A 21,062-nucleotide genomic window follows, 5' to 3' on the forward strand; every position below is an offset into this window, starting at 1 on the left:
GACGTGCTCGTGATTCAAACTTCGATGGAGACTGATCTCTTGACACATTTTTTGCTACTCCACAAGCAATGCCTGAAATTCAGATACTGGCTTTAGTTGCGGATTTTAAAAGGTGAGTAGTTCTAGTCATAGTTGCGTATCTAAAAATATTTTAGTAGCTGATAAATTAGAAAACACGCGTCTTTGTCGAGAATCATGATACCAGTTTTCCGTTGTGATGTTGTTGCAGCCGTCTCAGAGTCATCACTACCAGTATTGGTGAAGCTGCGGGTCAAAACCTTATTGAGTACTCTGTAAAAGACTGACTCTGCTTACATGTGTTCAGTTGCATGATTTTTAGCTTATGTCATATACAAGTATAGCAACGGCTGCGAAGTTCAAATAAATGCTCTGAAGGTTTGGAAATATGTCTTAAGCTAGTTATCATATCATTTCAATATCAACCGAATATGTCGTGGCTATCGGTGAAGGTGCTACTTATCGGTATTGGCTCAAAAATACGATATTGGTCGGGCTCTAGTGAATGAGACTCGAGTACGCGACTCGAAACGCAATACTCGATTCAGAATCCAATCAATCAGTAACTCGATTTTGCCAGACTTATACGAAAATACCCACCGTTTAAACTCTGCAGAGGACGCCTGTGTTGTAGTTGGCTTTCCGAAATCCTAGGCGTCATCGGTTATGGGCAGTTTTAGTGGAATGTTGCCGTTGAAATACTTGCTCGCCGGCACTCCCTTTACAGAGGATCGTTGGAACGGGTCGATTTCAAACATTCTAGTGAGAAAATCACAGATAGTAACTCACATGTTACAAGTATGTTCGGGAATCAGGATTTGTGGATTTAAAACTATAATTTGAATCAAGATTTGATTTGAAATAGTAAACCATTTCCGTATTTGGATCGGAAGAGATTCAAGTATCAGGTTAAGTCGATGTGCAGACTTGGACAATGAGAAAATTTTCAGCTTTTCCAAATTAGACTAGAATTAGCCTCACAGATACAAAGTTACTTTCCACATTAGAGTATAATTATGATGATATCTACACAATTATTTTCAAATTAGATTAGCAGTAGAATGATAGCTACACATTTTTTTCCACACTAGATTACAATTAGAATACAAGCTATACAGTTTTTATAATAAATGATTTCGTGAAACCTTGGGACTTGAAATCAAGTTCATTTCATATCAAATCAGAATTCATTCACATATGCTCAAGAATCGCAAATGTTTTTACAGAAAGCTTGGCTCGTTTCGAGCTATACACATTTCTCCTGTTGCAATTGTTCATCAATAGTATGATTTTATTTTCTGGAAAAGTCATTTTGATGATCTTGTAATAATAGCCTAGTGATATTTGCACAATGCAATTGGAGGTAAATTTGAAATAAAAATCGGGGTATGGGGTCTGTCTACTACGGTATTCTACGACTACGTACAGTTGAATCACATCGTTCATGTTCAGTTAATTTGTGACAAAACAATGTAGGCTGGGTAAAAGCAGGCATAAAAATTGTCAAATGATTAGTTGGTATGGCAGGTCACACCAGCCGGTGACACGGTCAAGCTGGCGGAAAAGGTATTGATTCATCAAGTTACAAAGTTGCATAACTTGACCAGCACAAAATACAATTTTGCAAGTCATAGAAGGGCTATTTTCAGATGTAAAGGATCAAGTTCGGAAACATGTTGTTTCTAGAAATAACAAGCTGTCTGTATGATCTTTACAATTTGACAAAACGACCGACGGCCAAAATCGCAACTACTGGATACGGATATAACTACACTCGCATAGTGATGAAATTGACAGGTTGCCTAACAACTTTAGACACCAAAGTATGGTCGATTTCGACCAGCAAAAGTTAAACAATCTGAAATCGACATTTCGGCCATTTTTCAAAGTAATAGTAACGTAAACCGGGGCAACTTCGGACACTAAGCAGTAAAAGATTTAAATGGTTATTGATGAAAAAGGGTTGCAGCTGGATGTCCAATTCTTTTTCATGAGGCAAGAGTACCACAAGTAGTATCCATAAAAGGTGGATTCATTCCACTACCAGATAAACTTGACCCAACATTGATAACTTAATGGCTGGGGTCAATTTCATCAAAATTGATGGCCATTAAACTTCTTACAGCCAAACATAGATAGCATGTGATTCATAGATTCAAAACTTGGCAGCAGATACCTCTAAGTAGTCCTAATCCATGGCAAAAATCTCAGTGGCTCACACTTAGATCAATACAAGAAAATCAGTTGTCCAAAGTTATCACGTCAAATTTAATTGGAACGGGGTAACTTTGGACAGTGGAAAATGTGATATTTAGAGCTCTGGAAAGTGGCTGCTTCATCTGTGTCAAAGTGCATTATGACCGCCCTAATGGCTTTTTAAAATGGAATGAGAAGGTTAATAAATTAGGAGTTTGCCAAAATATGAAAAAATGGGTAGGCAGTAAGCCGAGAGATGTAATCGGGTGTAAGCTACTTTAAAAACTTATCACAATACTCTTAAAGATGCGCCTGCTGAATATGGGATAGGCCTACCGTAAATTACGACAAATATGTCCATCAGAGGACATAGGAAAGGCAAAGTGTATCTTTTAAAGAACAGTAAAATATTTGAACATGCTTAATGGTTGCTGTCGATTGCTGACACCGCCAGTGGGATATCCCTTATCACCGTGTTATTAATAAGTCCCCGCTGGTGAAGACATGAGGGAAAATTGAGATGAGCGATGAAGAAGGGGGCGTTAGCGTTTTTCTTGGGGGGGGGGTTAGGTGGAAATTATGCAATAGGCCGGACGTATGCTATTTTGTTTCAGTTTTAGCCACTGCCACCATCAACTCTTACCAAATAAGCCTCAATTATGAGGTTTCATAAAAAATAGAGTGTAAAGACATACAAAAAGCTACAGTGTCCAAAGTTACCCCACATGCCCGGGTAACTTTGGACACGGATAATTTACAAAAATAAGGTACTTATTCATGACCATGAAGATTTTGGATTAGTTTATTCTAATCTTTGCTCCATGACCCCTGAAAAACACAAAACTTGCCTCCCCTACACCCTAGAATTTCCAAGATACAAAGCGGAATTGTTGAAAATTGTCCAAAGTTACCCCGGTTTACGGTATGTGCGGGGCCAATTTCGACACTAAGCCATAATCAAACATCACCCTGTACCCAGCATGCCTGAAAATAGAGTGATGTTTTTTTTCTGAATAAACGTGTTTCTGGGTGATTTCAAACAGATTGGTACATCAATTGCTGCGCTGTGATGACGGATAAAAAAGAAGGTGATGTTCTAGTTCCGTAATTAATGAACAAGACTCCCACCTCTTACATTTTGCGATTAGGACATCCAAATATATATTTGTTCAGCCGACTGGATAGTTAACGCAGACTGGCACAGGTCTGGGGACTGGCAGTCGAGAACCACTCCACTGGTTAAGGTGATGCAATCTACAGACAGCCAAACAGCATTACAATACTACTATGGCGCAATGTTTCATAGTGCCCTGCACACTTCTTACAAAAGGACATTGTATGTAGCACACAACTATGATATAATCAAAGTAAAACTGAATGACGATTTAAAGCCATTATGTGCCTTCATAGCGTCGGATTGCCACATGAGAATAGTGCTCTATTGTCAGTACAATCATTCATTTGAAGTTTCGCACAGATTTCATTACTTACCCAATCATTTTGGCTAGGGGGTGACACTGGTTTTGCTCTTCAGCTGCTGATTCTTGGAGAAGCAACCGCCACGAATCAAACCATAAATATCTGACCAAAAGTGATTTTCCGCGCACTCAGCAGCTATAATCGAGCTCTCGCCAGCAGTGTCTGTAATGTCGGTAGCTCTAGGTCAGAGGTCTCAAACTCAAATGTGCTTGCGGGCCAGCTTTCCAGTTAACGACGCCGCGGGCCGCAGCATTTATAGGGGTATTCTATGTCTTTCCATGTAGGCCATTTGGCGGGAATAAATTGTCCTATTGAAAGTGAGCCGATCCAGCAGACTGACAGTAAACACACATCGTCAAAATGTGATTTACTCTTGTATCAATTTAGGCCTGGCACGAAAAGAATCCTCAAATTTATACTATTTGAATAGAATTTTTGTTGTACTTGATATATATTAAGACACCATATATCAAAGAACAAATATTTGATGCCATCATAAAAGCTACCGTGTTATAATTTTCAGCTACCATGAATATTTTGAATCCAACAGATTGATAATAATAGAGACTAATCTGATATCAAAACATTTCTAAGTTGAGCATTGTAATTCCAAACCAGGATTCGGGTATACTTCTGATAAGTAGGCTAATAATCTCATGAACTCATCTCTAATCAAATGTTGGAACGCCGAACGGCCCATTGCTGTTACATCGTTGGAGCGTATCACTACGGTACTCGCTACTCGGTACCTTTAAGTGGCCTTAATAACATGGTTTCGCGACCAAATATGTAACTAACAGATTGCCAATGGTTGCGATAGCTACTTTCTTAGTTAGCGAAATACCAAGCTGCGACCTTCTGATCTATTACAATTCCCCTAAAACGCAATTTGTTTGTTTCGTCCATGCTTCCAACAAATTTACGGCATTCCGAGTCACTCCAAGTCCTCTCGAGTCATTTTTCATTTTGCCATCGAGTTAGCCTGAGTCTGAGTCATTCTAAAAAAGGTCGCGTCCAAGCCCAACTCACAAATTTTAGTGACGAATCATTTAAGGGTTAGGTTTTGTCATCATGAATATTACAAATGCGGTGAAATAGTGAATCTTCCACTGCATGTTAGCGTTAGCAATTGATTTGATAGGGAAGTTTGATGAATAGTTTAAGGCTTTCGGAGCAATTTTAGAGGGAATTTTCACTTTATATCCTGACAAGATATATATGACACTTATATATTGTCAAATTATTAAAAATCGAAAATGTTGTCGCGGGCTGCACGAAATGCTGTGGCGGGCTGAGTGTTTGAGACCTCTGCTCTAGGTAGTTCAATTGATATGCCTAACGATTATTCATACCTCAGTTTGCCTCATAAGTAAACAGGGTTCATGAGTTCGTCGTAGCAGTTTCAAGGTTTCATCAAGCAGAACAAGGTAAAGAGCACTGTGGTGCAGTGTTGTAGCAATATGGATTACAAATAATCTGGAAGGAACAAAATTTTATGTAGGAACGGAATTGTTGACAAGATGCAGCGAGTGTATCACAGAAATACACACAGAATTTATCAGATATTCAATACATTTCAAAGCGAAACACAATAAAAATAATATGTGCTGCGGCTGACTGTTTATAATCACATCATCACAAATGATAGCGGTCAATTTGCTAACCACCTGTATCACAAATCATACGGGGATCCATTTCACGTTGTCTTTGTGAGAATGCTGAATACTGCTGGAATTAGAAGATACTACCAGCAAAAAGCGGCCAGAACAGCATATCAGACTATAAAAAGCTCCTTACTGTAGCTCCATGATTAATTGTGAACAAATTGAAGTCTCACGAGGAAGTGAAATTGTCAACAAATTGCATGAAATGGATGGCAAGAAACACATATATACAAAATGGCCATAGGCGCCGACTTTTATTTTTTTACGAGGTGGCGAAGTCTTGTGACGTCATAATTTTTCCATATCGATGCCGTCATCGTCGCACTAAAACGCACTTTACTACATGCCACTGGTTTAAGTGCAGCGTTAAACTATTCTTGTGTCGTTTTAATACCGGCCCTGTGATCATTAATACCAAACCATGCGATCGAGTTATTAAATGGAATCTTAAAACGGTACGAGTACGATCATATGAAAATATAACTGCGCTACTAGTCCGTCCGACGGAATGCACCGAGCAGAAATCAGAATTCACGTCACTGAGAAATCGGAGTTGTATCAATGTTATTCACGCGCAATGCGCTGTGGTGTGATTAACTAAATACGCTACGCACTTGCCTGGCAAGTTCGCAATTAACACACAACTCTCGAACATGAGGTTTCAAGCAGACAATAATGATGATTACAAACGCGAAATCGCGCAGCCAATCAATAATTGTCTCTTGCGATTTCTAGCTGCGCGTTGGCGTTGATTAGCTCTCATCGCGGCAATTGTTTGCAGATTAAAACTGCGAATTTGGCGGCATTGGTACATTTACGATTTACGTTCGCGAAGCATTTTGGGATTTCATCGGTCAATTCGTAATTTCAATTTGCATGTCGACGGCCGCCAACACATACCAATTGACTTACGTGTTGACGGCTGCACAAATTTCCTTCTACGGCCGCTGGTTGGCTACCCCTGGGCAAGAAATATTTCCACTTCCGGGTGCATGCCGCGATCTTATCAATATAAATCCACTGTCTACGAAATACCCAATAGTTTAATATTCGATATTGTTGTTCTCGATACGAGTACATCCAGCAATCAAGTTGATCGGAATATAGAAGGTTCCCTGTTCAACCGAATCGAATGAAATCAGAATTTGTGCCACCCAGAATCTCGTTATGCATCAATATTTGACAATGGCATGGCATCGCCTAATGCACTTTAATAACGAAAGGAACACTGAAAAATGACTTTGTGCGGCAATTTCGGAGTACGAATGTATCAAGTAGAAAACAAAAAATACGGATGGTTGCAAACGAGAAAGCGTGTATTCTAATCAGTATCGCTATGAATGGGTTTTGAGTTTGACATAGTATTAAGTAGGACAATTGTTTTCACATTATATCGGTGTTGAAGCTGTATTGCTGCATTTCCAGATTAATCTCACTGGCAAAGCCTTCTTAGTGAAACGAATATGCGCAGAAATGAATTCCAATTTGGAGGCACACACCAACACATCCTCCAATTTCGCGCTCCGATTGAAGACTATCACACGTAGCTAGCTAGCTCAAGATGGTTTTGTAAACGAATGTGGGCGCACATCATTTAGATTTTAAAAAAGCAGATCGTCTATTTGGGTGGATGGTCGGGAGAGTAGATCTAGGATGGTATTCATGTTGACGTTTTATTCGTATGATAAGCTTGCCAAAGAGTCCGATAGTGCTGTCAATTTGAGAATCCCTGATCTGTGGTGAACAATTAAATACGCGCAGTCGCGCACGTATTACGCAGCCTCGATGACAGTTTTCGCAAATCAAAATGTCCGAACTTGACGGCACCGATTTCAGGTGGTTCAGACCTGTGTCGTCTTTTAGAACTCAAGCCATGATACACATCTTCTGAAGTTCAAGTATTAGCGGGAATCAATTACGCACGTTAAGGTCTCTTTGCAACAGCTATTCAATGTTATTCAGTTTCGCAATGTCGCTCTTTAATCAATGTAACATAAAACAATCGCCAATCAGCGTAAACTCGACCACAGATAGGAGCCAACGCATGCTAGGCCTGAGACGCCATAGTTAAGCCAGCAATGGTATCTTTCGAACCAGGCCTATCGCAGATGCTCATTGCTCATGTATAGTATATGCCTGCAATGATATCGTGTACGCCAGGCCGAAGCCGCCAATACAGATGCGATTGCGCAGGCAAGCGATGGTATAGAGTGAACTGGGTCTATTGCAGATGCAGGCTTGTTCAAGACGCGATAAATCGGGCTAGTGACGATTGCCACGCGCAAGGGAATGACTGACCTAAGTTCGCGACCATCTCAGCGGGAGATCATCACAGAATCTTCTCACCAATTGACAACATGCTTCTCGCAATTCGGCCCGGCGGAACAATGATAATACAATTATTGAATTGCAACTGAATATTAGAGTTAGAATGGTCGTTTCAAAATGACATGGTTTCGCGTTTCAAAAGGTTTCGCCCCCCGAATGCCCCCTGGCTTCGCGCCTGGCACACGCGCGTATCGAACTCGACGACGTCTCTAACGATTCGATGTTATTCAGTTTCGCGATGTCGCTTTTTAATCAATATGACATAAAACAATCACTAATTAGCGAAAACTCGACCGCATTGTCTCCAAACCAGCGAGAGATAGGAGCCAAAGCATGCTATGCCCAAGACGCGATAGTTAGGCCAGCAATGATACCTTTCACAACAGGCCTATTGCAGATGGTATTGTGTAGTCAGCGATGATATCGTGCACACCAGGCCGAAGCCGCCAATGCAGATGCAATTACGCAGGCAAGCGATGATATAGTGTGAAATGAGCCTATCGCAGATGAGATTGCTCAAGTCTGCGGAACCAGGCTTATTGTTCAGGCCGCGATAAATCAGGCTAGCGGGTAGCGACGATTGCCACGCGCACGGGAATGAATGACCTAATTTCGCGACCATCTCAGCGGCAGATCATCACAGATCATCTCTAATTGACAACACAATTCTCGCAAATCAGCCGCGCGGAACACTGATAATACAATTATTGAATAGCGACTGAATATTAGAGTTAGAATGATCATTTCAAAATGACGGGGTTTCGCGTTTCAAATAGGGACCCCCGAAACCACAAGGCTACGCGTCTGGCACACGCGCGTATCGAAATCGAAGACGTCTCTAACGAGGTCGCGTGGATTCGCCTGATTACTGGTCACAAATCACTTGGGTGTTTGAGCAATTTAGGGCGGTTCAAAAATAACCTTTTTTCCTTAATCTTGCGGGCTACGTGATTAAATCGTTAGGTTGCCTTAAAAAACGACGCACACCAAATTTGAATTCATTCCAACCAATATTCGCGGTTTACGTAGAGTTTGAAAATTTTGAATTTGCCCGGAAACGCAAAAATTTTTTTTTTTTCAAATTTTTCTGCCAACCCCATGAAAATGTTGGGCTGTCTTCAAAAACTATGCAAAACAAATTTGACTCAATTCCAAGCCGTAGAAGTGGAGTTATATCAGTTTTTCTTTGATAATTCTGGGATTATCCTTGATCGGTGGATAATCCAATAATTTTCATCGAAAAACTGGAATAACTCCGCTTCTACGGCTTGGAATTGAGTAAAATTTGTTTTGCATAGTCTTTGAAGACAGCCGAACAATTTCATGGGGTTGGCAGAAAAATTTGAAAAAATTTTTTTTTTGCGTTCCTGGGCAAATTCAAAATTTTCAAACTCTACGTAAACCGCGAATATTGGTTGGAATGAATTCAAATTTGGTATGCGTCGTTTTTTAAGGCAACCTAACGATTTAATCACGTAGCCCGCAAGATTAAGGAAAAAAGGTTATTTTTGAACCGCCCTATTGAGCATTTCGTACGAGGTGGCCGCCACCTCGTAAATATGGTCACGAGGTGGCTGCGCCACCTCGTAACCTCGTAAGTCGGCGCCTATGAAAATGGCCACAGCATTACAATTTGAAACGAAACTGAAAACGATATGTGAAGACTACTAAGTACCAGAGAATATAACAAAGGAAAATGCACACGAAGCCTAAAATTTAGGTGACATAAACTATAGTATTAGCTCATCACACCGTGATACAAATATTTGGATATCAACATCAAACTACTCTGACCACAGACACAGCACAAATTACCACAAATCAGTCTTCATTGAAACTGATTCAGGCAGCGAGACACAAATATCCAGGCAGTAATCATACGCCATAATTAAAATATGAAAATGGGAGAAACATTTTCAAACTGAAAAACAATTAGATGAGAAAAACAATGTATACAGAATTTTTTATTGTGGCAACGACAAATGGACATGGGCAATCGTCTTAGTAACACGAAGATAGAAGTCCACCACAATTTCTAGACAGCAGGCACAGTAATCATTTAGCCGGAAAGGTGATTCAAAGATATATGCGTTTAGTACTCGTACAGATTTGATCGCAATATTAAATGGCATTGACATGATAGCAGAGTGAATGAACGTCTACTCTAAGTAACAGCATATTTTAGTACAAGGTGCTTCTGTCAATATTACTGCATCATGTTCGAGATCATCATCGTAAGAAAAAAAAGACATGCGTTCCGCATGAGTGCCTATTCAAGCTACTAAACTGAGTAAACGCTTTTCCGCAGATCTGACACTCATAGTTTTCGACTGCAGTATGTGTATTCCCATGTCTCTTCATGTCACAAAGCTGGGTAAACGCTTTTCCGCAGATCTGACATGCATGGTTTTTGATTCCAGTATGTGTATTTTCATGTCTTTTCAAGTTACCAGGCAGGGTAAACGCTTTCCCGCAGATCTGACATGCATAGTTTTTGACTCCAGTATGTGTATTCCCATGTCTCTTCAAGTCACCAAGCTGGGTAAACGCTTTTCCGCAGATCTGACATGCATAGTTTTTTATTCCAGTATGTGTATTTTCATGTCTTTTCAAGTTACCAGGCAGGGTAAACGCTTTCCCGCAGATCTGACATGCATAGTTTTTGACTCCAGTATGTGTATTCCCATGTCTCTTCAAGTCACCAAGCTGGGTAAACGCTTTTCCGCAGATCTGACATGCATTGTTTTTGACTCCCGTATGTATATGTACATGATTATTCAAGCTACTAAGCTGGGTAAACACTTTTCCGCAGATCTGACACTCATAGTTTTTGACTCCAGTATGTGAATTCTCATGTGTTTTCAAGTTTTCGATCCAAGCAAACGCTTTTCCGCAGATCTGACATGCATAGTTTTTGACACAAGTATGTGTATGTTCATGTCTTTTCAAGTCACCAAGCCGGATAAAAGCTTTTCCGCAAATCTCACATTCATAGTTTTTGACTTCGGTATGTGTATTTCCATGACCTTTCAAGTGACTCAGTTGGGAAAACGCTTTTCCACAGATCTGACATACATAGCATTTTACTCCAGTATGTGTATGTGCATGTGCTTTCAAGTCACCAAGCCGGGCAAACGCTTTACCACACGTCTGACATTCATAATTTTTTACTCCCGTATGTGTATTTCCATGGCTTTTCAGGCCACCAAGCTGGGTAAACGCTTTTCCGCAGATCTGACATGCATAGTTTTTGACTCCAGTATGTGTATTTCCATGTCTTTTCAAGCCACAAAGCTTTGTAAACGCTTTCCCGCAAATCTGACATACATGGTTTTTGACTCCAGCATGTGTATTTTCATGTTGTTTTAGGTTACCAAGAAGGGTAAACGCTTTTCCGCAGAAATGACTTGCATGGTTTTTGACTCCAGTATGTATATTTCCATGCCTTTTCAGGTCGCCAATCCGCACAAACGATTTTCCACAGATCTCACAGTCGTGGTTTTTGACTCCAAGGTGAGCAGTACGTGTATCCACATGTCTTTTCAAGTAAACGATTGGATTATACTCCTTGCCAATGCCCTTGCGTTCATGATTTTTCAAATAAATGTGGGATAATAAATGTTTGTTTAATATAGTTATTGCAGCAAAGGTTTTTCCGCAGATCTCACATTCAGTATTTCGATCTATAAGGTGGAACCGCAAGTGAGCCTTCAATCCGCCCTTACGATTGAAGCTCTTTCCACAGATCCAGCACATCTTCCTCGTCATTCTTCTGGATTATCTGTATATTACTTTACATTTTCAAGCATCACACATGAAACGCTTTCTGCTTGAATACGAGCATTCAACGATAGCTTGGAATGAGCTATTACATAGTAAGATAATTCTTATATTATAGCAACCCGGTCTAAAATACAAAAGCAATTAGCAAAAACAGAGCACTGAGAGCAGTGTAACAATATCCAAGAATAACAAACTTATGATCTAATATTACCAGTTCAGTAGAATTATTAGGCATTGTGGTGATCGGCAACCTGACAATTCAGACGATTAGTTCCTTATAGATGTTTCGCACATACTTTGTAGACCACAATTATATTTCAGGTTCCATCGCGGGTTTGCGGATAGAACATTTGGGACGTTCAGGTTTCAACTTGATTGTCCGATAGATTTTAGCTCCAAGACACCAAACTGTTAATTTACTCTGTCTTCAACAAGTCCCCGGGATGACTGAATATTAGATTCAAAACAATTTTGGAACAAGTGTGACACCATCAGTCCGGTTCGGCCAGGCGATTATGGACGGGTAACATCTCAAGTGCTTACTTTATGCAGTGCTCACCTTTACCAACTTTTTTGTATGATTCAAATCGAATGTATATAGTTTATGCTTTTAAATTCTCACGGATATGTAGCTGAGTAGTGTATTGTACCATATCAATTTGTTTCAACATATCAAGGCTTCATATTGGATCCTCTATTTTGGCTGATAATAACACACCGTAGAGCATGTGGCTATACACGTATACAGTTACTCGCGTATTATTTTCGCGTATTGTATTTAGACCACAACCATTTCATAGAACTTTTGACTGTAACAATTCGTGTTTTCAATCTTTTCACAGAAGAAAATAGCATCGAAACTCAAATTCTCATTGACAAGTTACATCTTAGCTGCGAGGATCATATGATTTCGAAACTCAGAAAAAAACCATCCCTTATTGCCCCAATCAATTCATTAAAACCTGGTGCCCACTAGAACACTACCCAGCCCTAGCAATTACTATGGTAGCGCTTTTCAGATCATCTTTGGAGCTTACAAAAAAATTAGAATCACGGGACCCAAATATCGTTTTGGGTTTCACAAGGCCTAGTTAACTCTGCAAGACTGGAACTGTGCAATGATACAGGCTCATGAACCCGTTCAATCCAGTTTTAACGATGAAATGTCCTATTGGAAATAGTATTATTTTTCATAATCCAACATTTCGTACCCTGCTACTTCTATGGGTTGGAGTTGATGAATATGCATCATTCGAAATTTTTGTAGACAACCTAACAATTCCATGTGGGAGCCGATACAATTTCAATGAAATTTTTGATTGTTGTTAAAAATCAATAACTTTCTACCTTATTACTTTTCACTTAACAAACTTGGCACTTTCATCAACTAGCCAGTAAAATTTGAAAACAAAATTAATTTTCAAACAACCCCAAAAGTCTGTCTACTTTACAAAGCCCAATTATTATAACACTGTAATACGAGCAGGAATGTTGGCAGCATCCCAAATATATATCTTCTAGAACAGCGGTTCTCAACCGGGGGTCCGCGAAGCAATTTCAGGGGGTCCGCGAGACCTCAAAATTTTCAAAATGGTTGATAACCTAATTTTTATTTCGTTTTTTTTTTTAATTTGAGAAAGCATGAGGCAGTTTCGCACCACAACTGCTAAAACCTCATGACTCATATCATCATCATACTCGTCTGACATGAACTATCGTAGTGTGGAAATTCATTTTCATTGCCAATTTTCCCATAACCTGCTAATACAAATATATTGCAGTTTAGAGACGTTTTGTTGGGGTTTGTGGAAAAAAAATAAAAATATGGAGATAGTAACGTCAATCAGGGTGACTTCTTATTGTCTGCGAAACCTTCTCGATTTGAAGTTCTCAGTCTCATCAAGTTAGTAAACAGTCGTTTGAAATAAAAATTTCCGAAGTATTTCGCTGATTTGACCCAGTGCAGGGATTGAAACCTCGCCCCGAAATCCATTTTATCCCGTGATATACATAACCACTATTTGAACCGCTTTTTGGAGGTACAGAACTTCAATTTACAATTGAATAGTATATTCATATTGGAATGGACCCGAATATTTTCGGCTGACATTGGTCATAAATCGGACAATGATATACCTGCTCTTAAAGCTCGGCTATCTGATTTGGAGCATTCTTATTGCGGATGCCTTATCGACAAGGATGTTTTTTTGATGAGCAAGGAGTGTTTCGTAGCTATCAAAGCATTACGCTCCAACCCTGAAATTCATATCACCAGTTATATTGGTAGGCAGCCTTGTCTTGTTGTTGTTTAATTGTTCATGGTCGAAAATGTTTGCTCGTAAATACATACGTAGACCCAAACAAAACAAGTCGTTTCAGGACAGTCTTTCTCGGGTTGGAAAACTTGGATCCATTCTTTGGCGCATAAAATTTGTCTGTACTTTTAGATAAGTATTTCACGTTGAAGGTGGAAACTTTCTGCGTGCCGATCAAAATGCCGTCGCGGCCCGCGGTCCATATGTTGCCCGTCCCTGCGCTAGATCCCGGATGTGATATGTTTATAAAATATATGTCTCTTCATTTTGGTGCGATAAATGTTGCGATCACACCAAAAGTATCGTCGTAAGCGTTATGCGTTAATATTGCATTAGCCTCCATTTGTCTTTCCGGAAATGGTTTTAGGCACTCCTCGTTCATATCAAAACGAAGACACGTATTTTCAAGACACGACCACATACCTCATGAAATACAGCAGCAAAATTAGCTTTGAAATAATAAAAGTCTGCTAATTTCTACATAAATAGTATGATGTTATTTTCAAGAAAAAAAAACATGATTTTGCTGTTTATCACAAGCCTACAGTTCATATTTGCACAAGACAGACGAAGGTTGCACCACAATAGAGCTAAAATTGATCTAAAACTTGAGGGGGTCCGTGAGGGTCCGTGACGGTCAAAAGGGGTCCGCGACGCCAAAAAGGTTGAGAACCACTGTTCTAGAACTTTTTAAGACACACCTCCTCGGTCAATATTAAAAACTTCCACCACCCACTTATCAAATCAAAAGGCAAGGCATTGTGAAAGCTGTAACTCTTTTAGCAGTAGTTCTTGGCCTTCCTAACTACGATAACTAGGCAAGCCCATACGATAATCTGCAGGCCTTTAGCAAACAACAAATTTTAGTCTAATTACGAAAACCAAAATCGATCACATTGCACAACTGATGCATTACTATAGAATACTGGTGCGCGAAATCAACTGTGCATAAACAACAGCGTCGAAATTATTGAATGTTTTTCACAAAAATACAAAAAATATTAATGAAGATTTACCATAGTAATAACCCTACTAATTATAGATAGAAACAGGATAAGGAAGTGCTTGCATTTTAATAAGAGAAATTCAGGTCATAATAGCTGATTGCTTTACTTCCAACAAATTCGATCACCGATGTATGGTAGTAATAATATATCTCTTAGTATCGTATAAAGGAGTAGATGATTACATTACCGTACTTGAAAAAACATTCTCTCACTACTCAACTTGAATTATTGCAATTAATACTTAATTTGAATACAGTAATGTAATCATTGTGCCCATCGGCACTCGTGACATTTTCAACAGTAAAAATATGGACATAGGAACCAACGATAAGACACCATATACAAGCAGCTCTCACAAATGATAATGTAACATTAACCAAAAACATCAGACAAACATCAATACTTCCAGCGATGCAAGCTTTATACGAAAATAATCAGTCTGAACATTGGTAAAATTAGCAAACTTATGCACATGCTGCAATACCTTCTTTAGTATACTCCGCACACTGGAAAATGTTGCCCATGATTACCATTAATCAATGTTCCTCATGAGCAATTGAGCATGTCAACATTTATGGTTTTTGCGCGATATTCAAGTGTTCCCTATTTTCATCTTTTTTGTTTTCACTTGGATAACTCTCTTAATCGAATGACAATTGAGTTGCATTTGGCTAGTGAAATACAATGCCCCTTTTGAATATGCACAAACAATACATCATTTCTGTACGCCCAGACTGGAAAAAGTGGTTGTTTTCAGCAATAAGTTGCGCGTGACAGAAGGGTTTCTTGTAAAGAATAATCAAGTAATTAAGCGAAAGTTATGCGTGGCACCAATTCCACTCTGGCCGATATCCAAAACAAAAATGCGACAGTGTCATATATTTCATTCGCGTACTATAGTCATGGAGTTTTTGGGAACGCCGATTGGTGGTGATCATGGGGATCACTTTCCAATGTGTAAAGGCGTACCGAACAAGTGCTGCAGAATGTCAGATAACCTTCTCAAAGATATATATTTATCCAAACTCTATTGCAGGCTGCCCTTTTCAAGATAGACATACGCATGGAAAAATCACCGTTCTCAGTCATACTTGTACAGACTGCTGAATTTTCAAATTGAGTGAACAAAACTCGTATTACTCACTTTTAGACACGCTAGAAAAGAATAGAAATGAATCACAAGTATAGATTCAATCTTGAATCGACTTCATATTTATCTTATTAGAATCGGCTTTCCACATGAACAATGAGCATCAGTGAAAGTTTGAAATGGGTGGGGTTTTGACCCTCGCAAACCACCACTTAGCTGGTCAACCGTTACTAGTGATGATTCTGAGCTTGCAATAGTTATTAGTTACAATTGCAAGAACATCAACCAATAAAACACTGGCATCACAATTTACGTTAGATGACAGTACGTTTTCTACTTCTGATTCAAGTTTCGGTTTATCGGCAGCTTATTTTCTATAACTATAACCTATTCGAAATCACGAACTAGAAGTATAACTACTTGAAAATTAGACCAACAACCAACAACTACACTAAACTGAGCACAGAGCAGTGAATATGAAAAGCAGAACACCTGAGGTCTCGCATACCCAATCATTGGGCATACCTTAAGGAGTCATAGCGACACCTTAGGGTTGTACAGCGGCAAAAAAGTAGAAAGCAGAACTGCCTGGCAGGAAATTTTCTTTCTAATATTTTTTTATCGTGAGACAATCGTAGGGTGTCGTTCTTTTGATGCACTGTTGACTATAGGTACCAATATTTTATAGTGATGTATCAGACGTGTAATGAGGTAGATTTTCGTATTCTATGTTACTCTTACTGGGCAATAATTTTAGGCCATAGAAGGCTTGCTGATTAGCGCAGAGTTCGTCATGTTAGTAAAGGTTGAAAACCACTGATCTAATATCAGTTTCGCAGAATAATAAATCTATCATTCCACATCTTGCATGGTTATTAACATTAGCTTTTGTATGATCGACGAAATAAAAAACTGTCGTCTGTTTTGTTGTCTTTGTGTCATTCGTTTACGGCTCATTGACCTCAGCCGCCATATAGATGGGTGATTCCCCTCTGTCTGAGTATATATTTGATTGCTCAATGGTCAGCAAAAATATCATCATCATCATCATCATTGGTTTATTAGCAATTTTATCAGTTCAATACACCACAAAAAATGCGATACAATGAAAAAAAAGGAAGATGTCGAAGCGACTAGGAGTTGTCCATGGAATCGGACACCCACCTTGGCCTAGGAGCAGGGCCGTAACAGCACTTCGTCAATCCCCCCCAAAAAACTCTGGTCTTGGCCCCCCATAGGGTTATAGGCCGAACTTCTGCCCCCCCCCCCCAGACCCCCCTCCCGCGATACCCTGTTTACCGCTATTTATCGTGTTGTTGGGAGTTTGTTTAGTGAATGGCCTTTTGACGCCTAAGCGCGCGAAGCGCGGAAAATTTCCAGAATTCATGAATGAATCGGTCAGTATGATCGGGAATTGCATATATATTGTAATCAATTTTTATCTTCTCTCTGCTCACGTAATCAGATTTGCCGGTAGAGCTGAGTGAGGTGTGTTTGAAAGGTAGGACGACTCAATAACAATTAAACATCTTCGGGCGTATATCCATTGGCAGGAACGAAACAGTACCTCGTCAGGCCACCAAAAACGTGGGTCTTGGGCTCCCATAGGGTGTAAAACGACCCCCCCCCCCCATCACGTTGTTCGCGTTTGTCACGAAATCATCTGTGCTTTATTGTGAGGCAGCGCGAAGCGCGAAAATTTTCGATAATTTATGATAAAATCGGTCAATCAGATCGGCGATTGCATATATATTATGCTATCAATTTATTGTCCTCGCTACTCACGTAATTAGATTCACCGGTAGAGCCGAGTGAAGTGTCTTGAAAACGGGAGGGCCCGTAAATAATAATTAAACATCTTCGGCGGGCGGACCCGTTGATATGACTTCGTTACATGCTATTTCGTGACTTCCAGTCTGATATAACAAAAAATATAGAATCGCCCAAACGTGAGCTTCTAAACCAGTGGTTCCCAAACTTTTTCGATGTGAGGGCCAAATTTAGAATTTCAGAGTACGGTCGGGGCCGCACGAATACTACGGCTATGAAACGGACCCAAACAGTCATGATGGCTATTTCGGAGTAGTTTTATTGCCCTGGCGATATCTCAAAACTGTACACTATTTACCACTACTTATCTGCTGTATTGGGTGTCCGTTGAGTGAATCAGCTTTTCTCGCTTAAACGCGCGAAGCGCGAGAAATTTCTTTAGTTTCATGACTGAATCGGTCAATATGATCGGGAATTGCATGTATTGCTATCAATTTTCATCCTGTCTCTGTTCACGTAATCTGATTTACCGGTAGAGCTGAGTGCGGTGTGTTTGAAAAGGTATTGGCCACCTCAATAGTAATTAAACATCTCTGGGGTATAGGCCGTTGGCAGGAACGTAACAGCACTTCGTCAGGACCCCGGGCTCCCATAGGGTGATAAACTGACCCCGCATCACGTTGTTCGCTTTTGCCACGAAATTAAGTTGTACTGTTTAGTGAGACAGCGCGACGCGCGAATATTTCGATAATTCATGATAAAATCGGTGAATAAGATCAGGAATTGCATGGTCGTCTTCTTTGCCCACGTAATCAGATTTACCGGTAGAGCTGAGTGAGAGATGTATTTGAAACTGCAGGCAGACCCCGTAAAATTCTATCTTCGGGCGGGCTGACCCCTAGGTATGACTTCTTTACATGATGTTATTTCGTGACCTCCTGTTTGCTATATCAAAAATGTAGAATTGCCCAAACCTACTAAACTGAAAGATCACACGATTTCAGATTGGTATTTCTTCGCTGGCATATAATTTTCTTTCCTGCGAGATGGTATTTGTCTTGTGAGGTTCGGATTGCCAAGACAAGAACATTCGGCGCCAGTCATTTAGGCGCCTATATGGACAATTAGACCTATATGTATTTTGTATACATAACGAAGTTTTTGGTCAGCATAAAAGCACTCCTCTACGGCCATGGCTTTCTCGCTGCCGATCGTTCTGACACACTTCTTGGAGTCACATGTTACATGGCCTAAAACTTTATATGTCTTGGAACGTTGTGGTGCGGTCATGGCCAACGCTGATATGCCCATTTCTATAAATTTTGCGTTTTTTTCTTGGGGAAGAGTAGCCTACCCAATAATCAAGTTATGCGGCGAATTGAAATCGCGCATAGCGCGAAAAATGTTCAAAAAATTCGCATAAATTTTCAAAAATTACTCTATAATTTATGCTAATTCACGAAATAATTTTAAGCCCGCTTCGAGCTCGGCCCCCCTCAATTGGGGGGTTTGGGGTGCGGCAGTTACGGCCGTGACTATAGGACTACCAATTATGCTGCTTTTATCCGGCTAAGCAGTATGCATCTCGGCGTATTCAACCGTGAGTCACGTGTTCCACATCTAGTTATCATAGGATTACCATACGTCCTCTTTTAAGATGATTTGTCCTCTTTTTTGATTTTTTTTAAAGTGTCCTCGGAGGACACCCAAATGTCTTCTTTTTTGAGATTATGTCTTTTTTATTGAGGATTTTGGTTACATACAGGGCCGTAACTGCCGCACCCCAAACCCTCCAATTGGGGGGGGCCCGAGCTCGAAGGGGGCCCAAAATTATTTCATGAATTAGCATAAATTATAGAGTATTTTTGAAAATTTAAGCAACTTTATCAAAAATTTTTCGCGCTGCGCGCGATTTCAAGTTGCCAAGTATCTTGAATATTGGGTACTCTTCCCACAAGAAAAAATACACAAGATTTAGAGAAATGGGCATATCAGCGTCGGCCATTACCTTGCCATGATGCAGCAATACGTATAAAGTTTTAGGCCATGTAACATGCGACTGCAAGAAGTGTGCCAAAACGATTGGCAGCGAGAAAACCTTGGCCGAAAAGGACTGCCCTTATGCTTTGCACCGAAAACTTCGTTATATATACAAAATACATGTGGGTTTAATAGTCCATAGGCGACTTAATGACTGGCACCTAAATGTTCCTGTCTGGACAATCTGAACCTCACAAGACAAATACCACCCGGAGGAAAAATTTAAATGCCAGTGAAGAAATACCAATTTGAAATCGTGAGATCTTTTAGTTTAGTACGTTTCGGCGATTGTATATTTTTGATATAGCAGACAGGAGGTCATAAAATAACATCATGTAACGAAGTCATACCAACGGGTCCACCTGTCCGAAGGTGTTTAATTATTATTTACGGGCTCTACATTTTCCATGACAACACCTGACTCAGCTCTACCGGTAAATCTGATTACGTGAGCAACTGAGTGTAGAGGACAAGAAATGATAGCAATATATATGCAATTCCCGATCTTATTGACCGATTTTATCTTGAATTATCGAAAATTTTCGCGCTTGGCGCTGGCTTACTACGCAATACATCTATACTTTCGTGACAAAGTGAACTACGTGGTGGCGGCCTGGAGGGTCGGTTTGTCACCCTATGGGAGCCCAAGACTCCAGTTTTTTTGGGGCCCGACGAAGTGCTGTTTCGTTCCTGCCAACGGGTATACAATACATCCGGAGATGTTTATTTATTATTGAGTGGTCCTACCCTTTCAAACACACCTCACTCTGCTCTACCGGTAAATCTGATTACGTGAGCAGAGAAAGGATAAAAATTGATAGCAATATATATGCAATTCCTGATCATATTGCCCGATTCAGTCATGAATTATAGAAATGTTTCGCGTTTCGCGCGTTTAGGTGATAAAAAGTGACTCACTAAACGGACACCCAATATAGATGACAAGCAGCGGTAAACAACGCACAGCCTGAGGGGGGTCTGGGGGGCGAAGCCCCCCAGAAGTTAGGTTTATCCCCCTATGGGGGGCCCAGGACCAACGTTTTGGGGGGGGCCTGACGAAGTGCTGTTACGGCCCTGGTTACATATAGGGCCAAATTCGACTGATATTAAGTCAGCACTTTAGGAACGCTTCGGCGACTATTTCGGGATCTGGACCGGAAAGTTGACAATTTTTTTCAGTCAACCACCTGTTAATGTGAAAAAAACTGTATTTTCCGGGAGTTGAGCCTCTTTTTCTTTTTTAGTCAAGCGACCACGAAGTGGAAAAAATTTATTATTTTTTCAGGATTTTCCTCCGGTTTTGAAAGTTATCAATACCTATTTATATCTATAGCTACTGCTCGTTCAACTGGAAAGTTAGTGCACTGCATTG

At 40.1% G+C, this 21,062-nt stretch overlaps 2 protein-coding genes across 2 annotated transcripts in view; both read right to left on the reverse strand.

Moving 5' to 3' along the window:
- Positions 1-21,062, reverse strand: part of LOC145444738 (serine/threonine-protein kinase PLK1-like) — a 261,677-nt gene that overhangs the window by 57,158 nt on the left and 183,457 nt on the right. The gene's annotated exons all lie outside the window — the stretch shown is intronic.
- On the reverse strand, positions 9,915-11,988 carry LOC145437325 (uncharacterized). Its single transcript, XM_080314534.1, has one exon. The coding sequence runs from the start codon at positions 11,451-11,453 to the stop codon at positions 9,915-9,917; it is 1,539 nt and encodes a 512-aa protein (XP_080170660.1). The 5' UTR covers positions 11,454-11,988.

Source organism: Botryllus schlosseri, chromosome 1 (assembly GCF_051294905.1).
Source record: "Botryllus schlosseri isolate E-star chromosome 1, Bs_hap1, whole genome shotgun sequence".
Taxonomy (NCBI): Eukaryota; Metazoa; Chordata; class Ascidiacea; order Stolidobranchia; family Styelidae; genus Botryllus; species Botryllus schlosseri.

Excerpts from the sequence above, each read along its gene's own strand:
- LOC145437325 (XM_080314534.1), bottom strand. The coding sequence starts at position 11,453 with ATGACGAGGAAGATGTGCTGGATCTGTGGAAAGAGCTTCAATCGTAAG.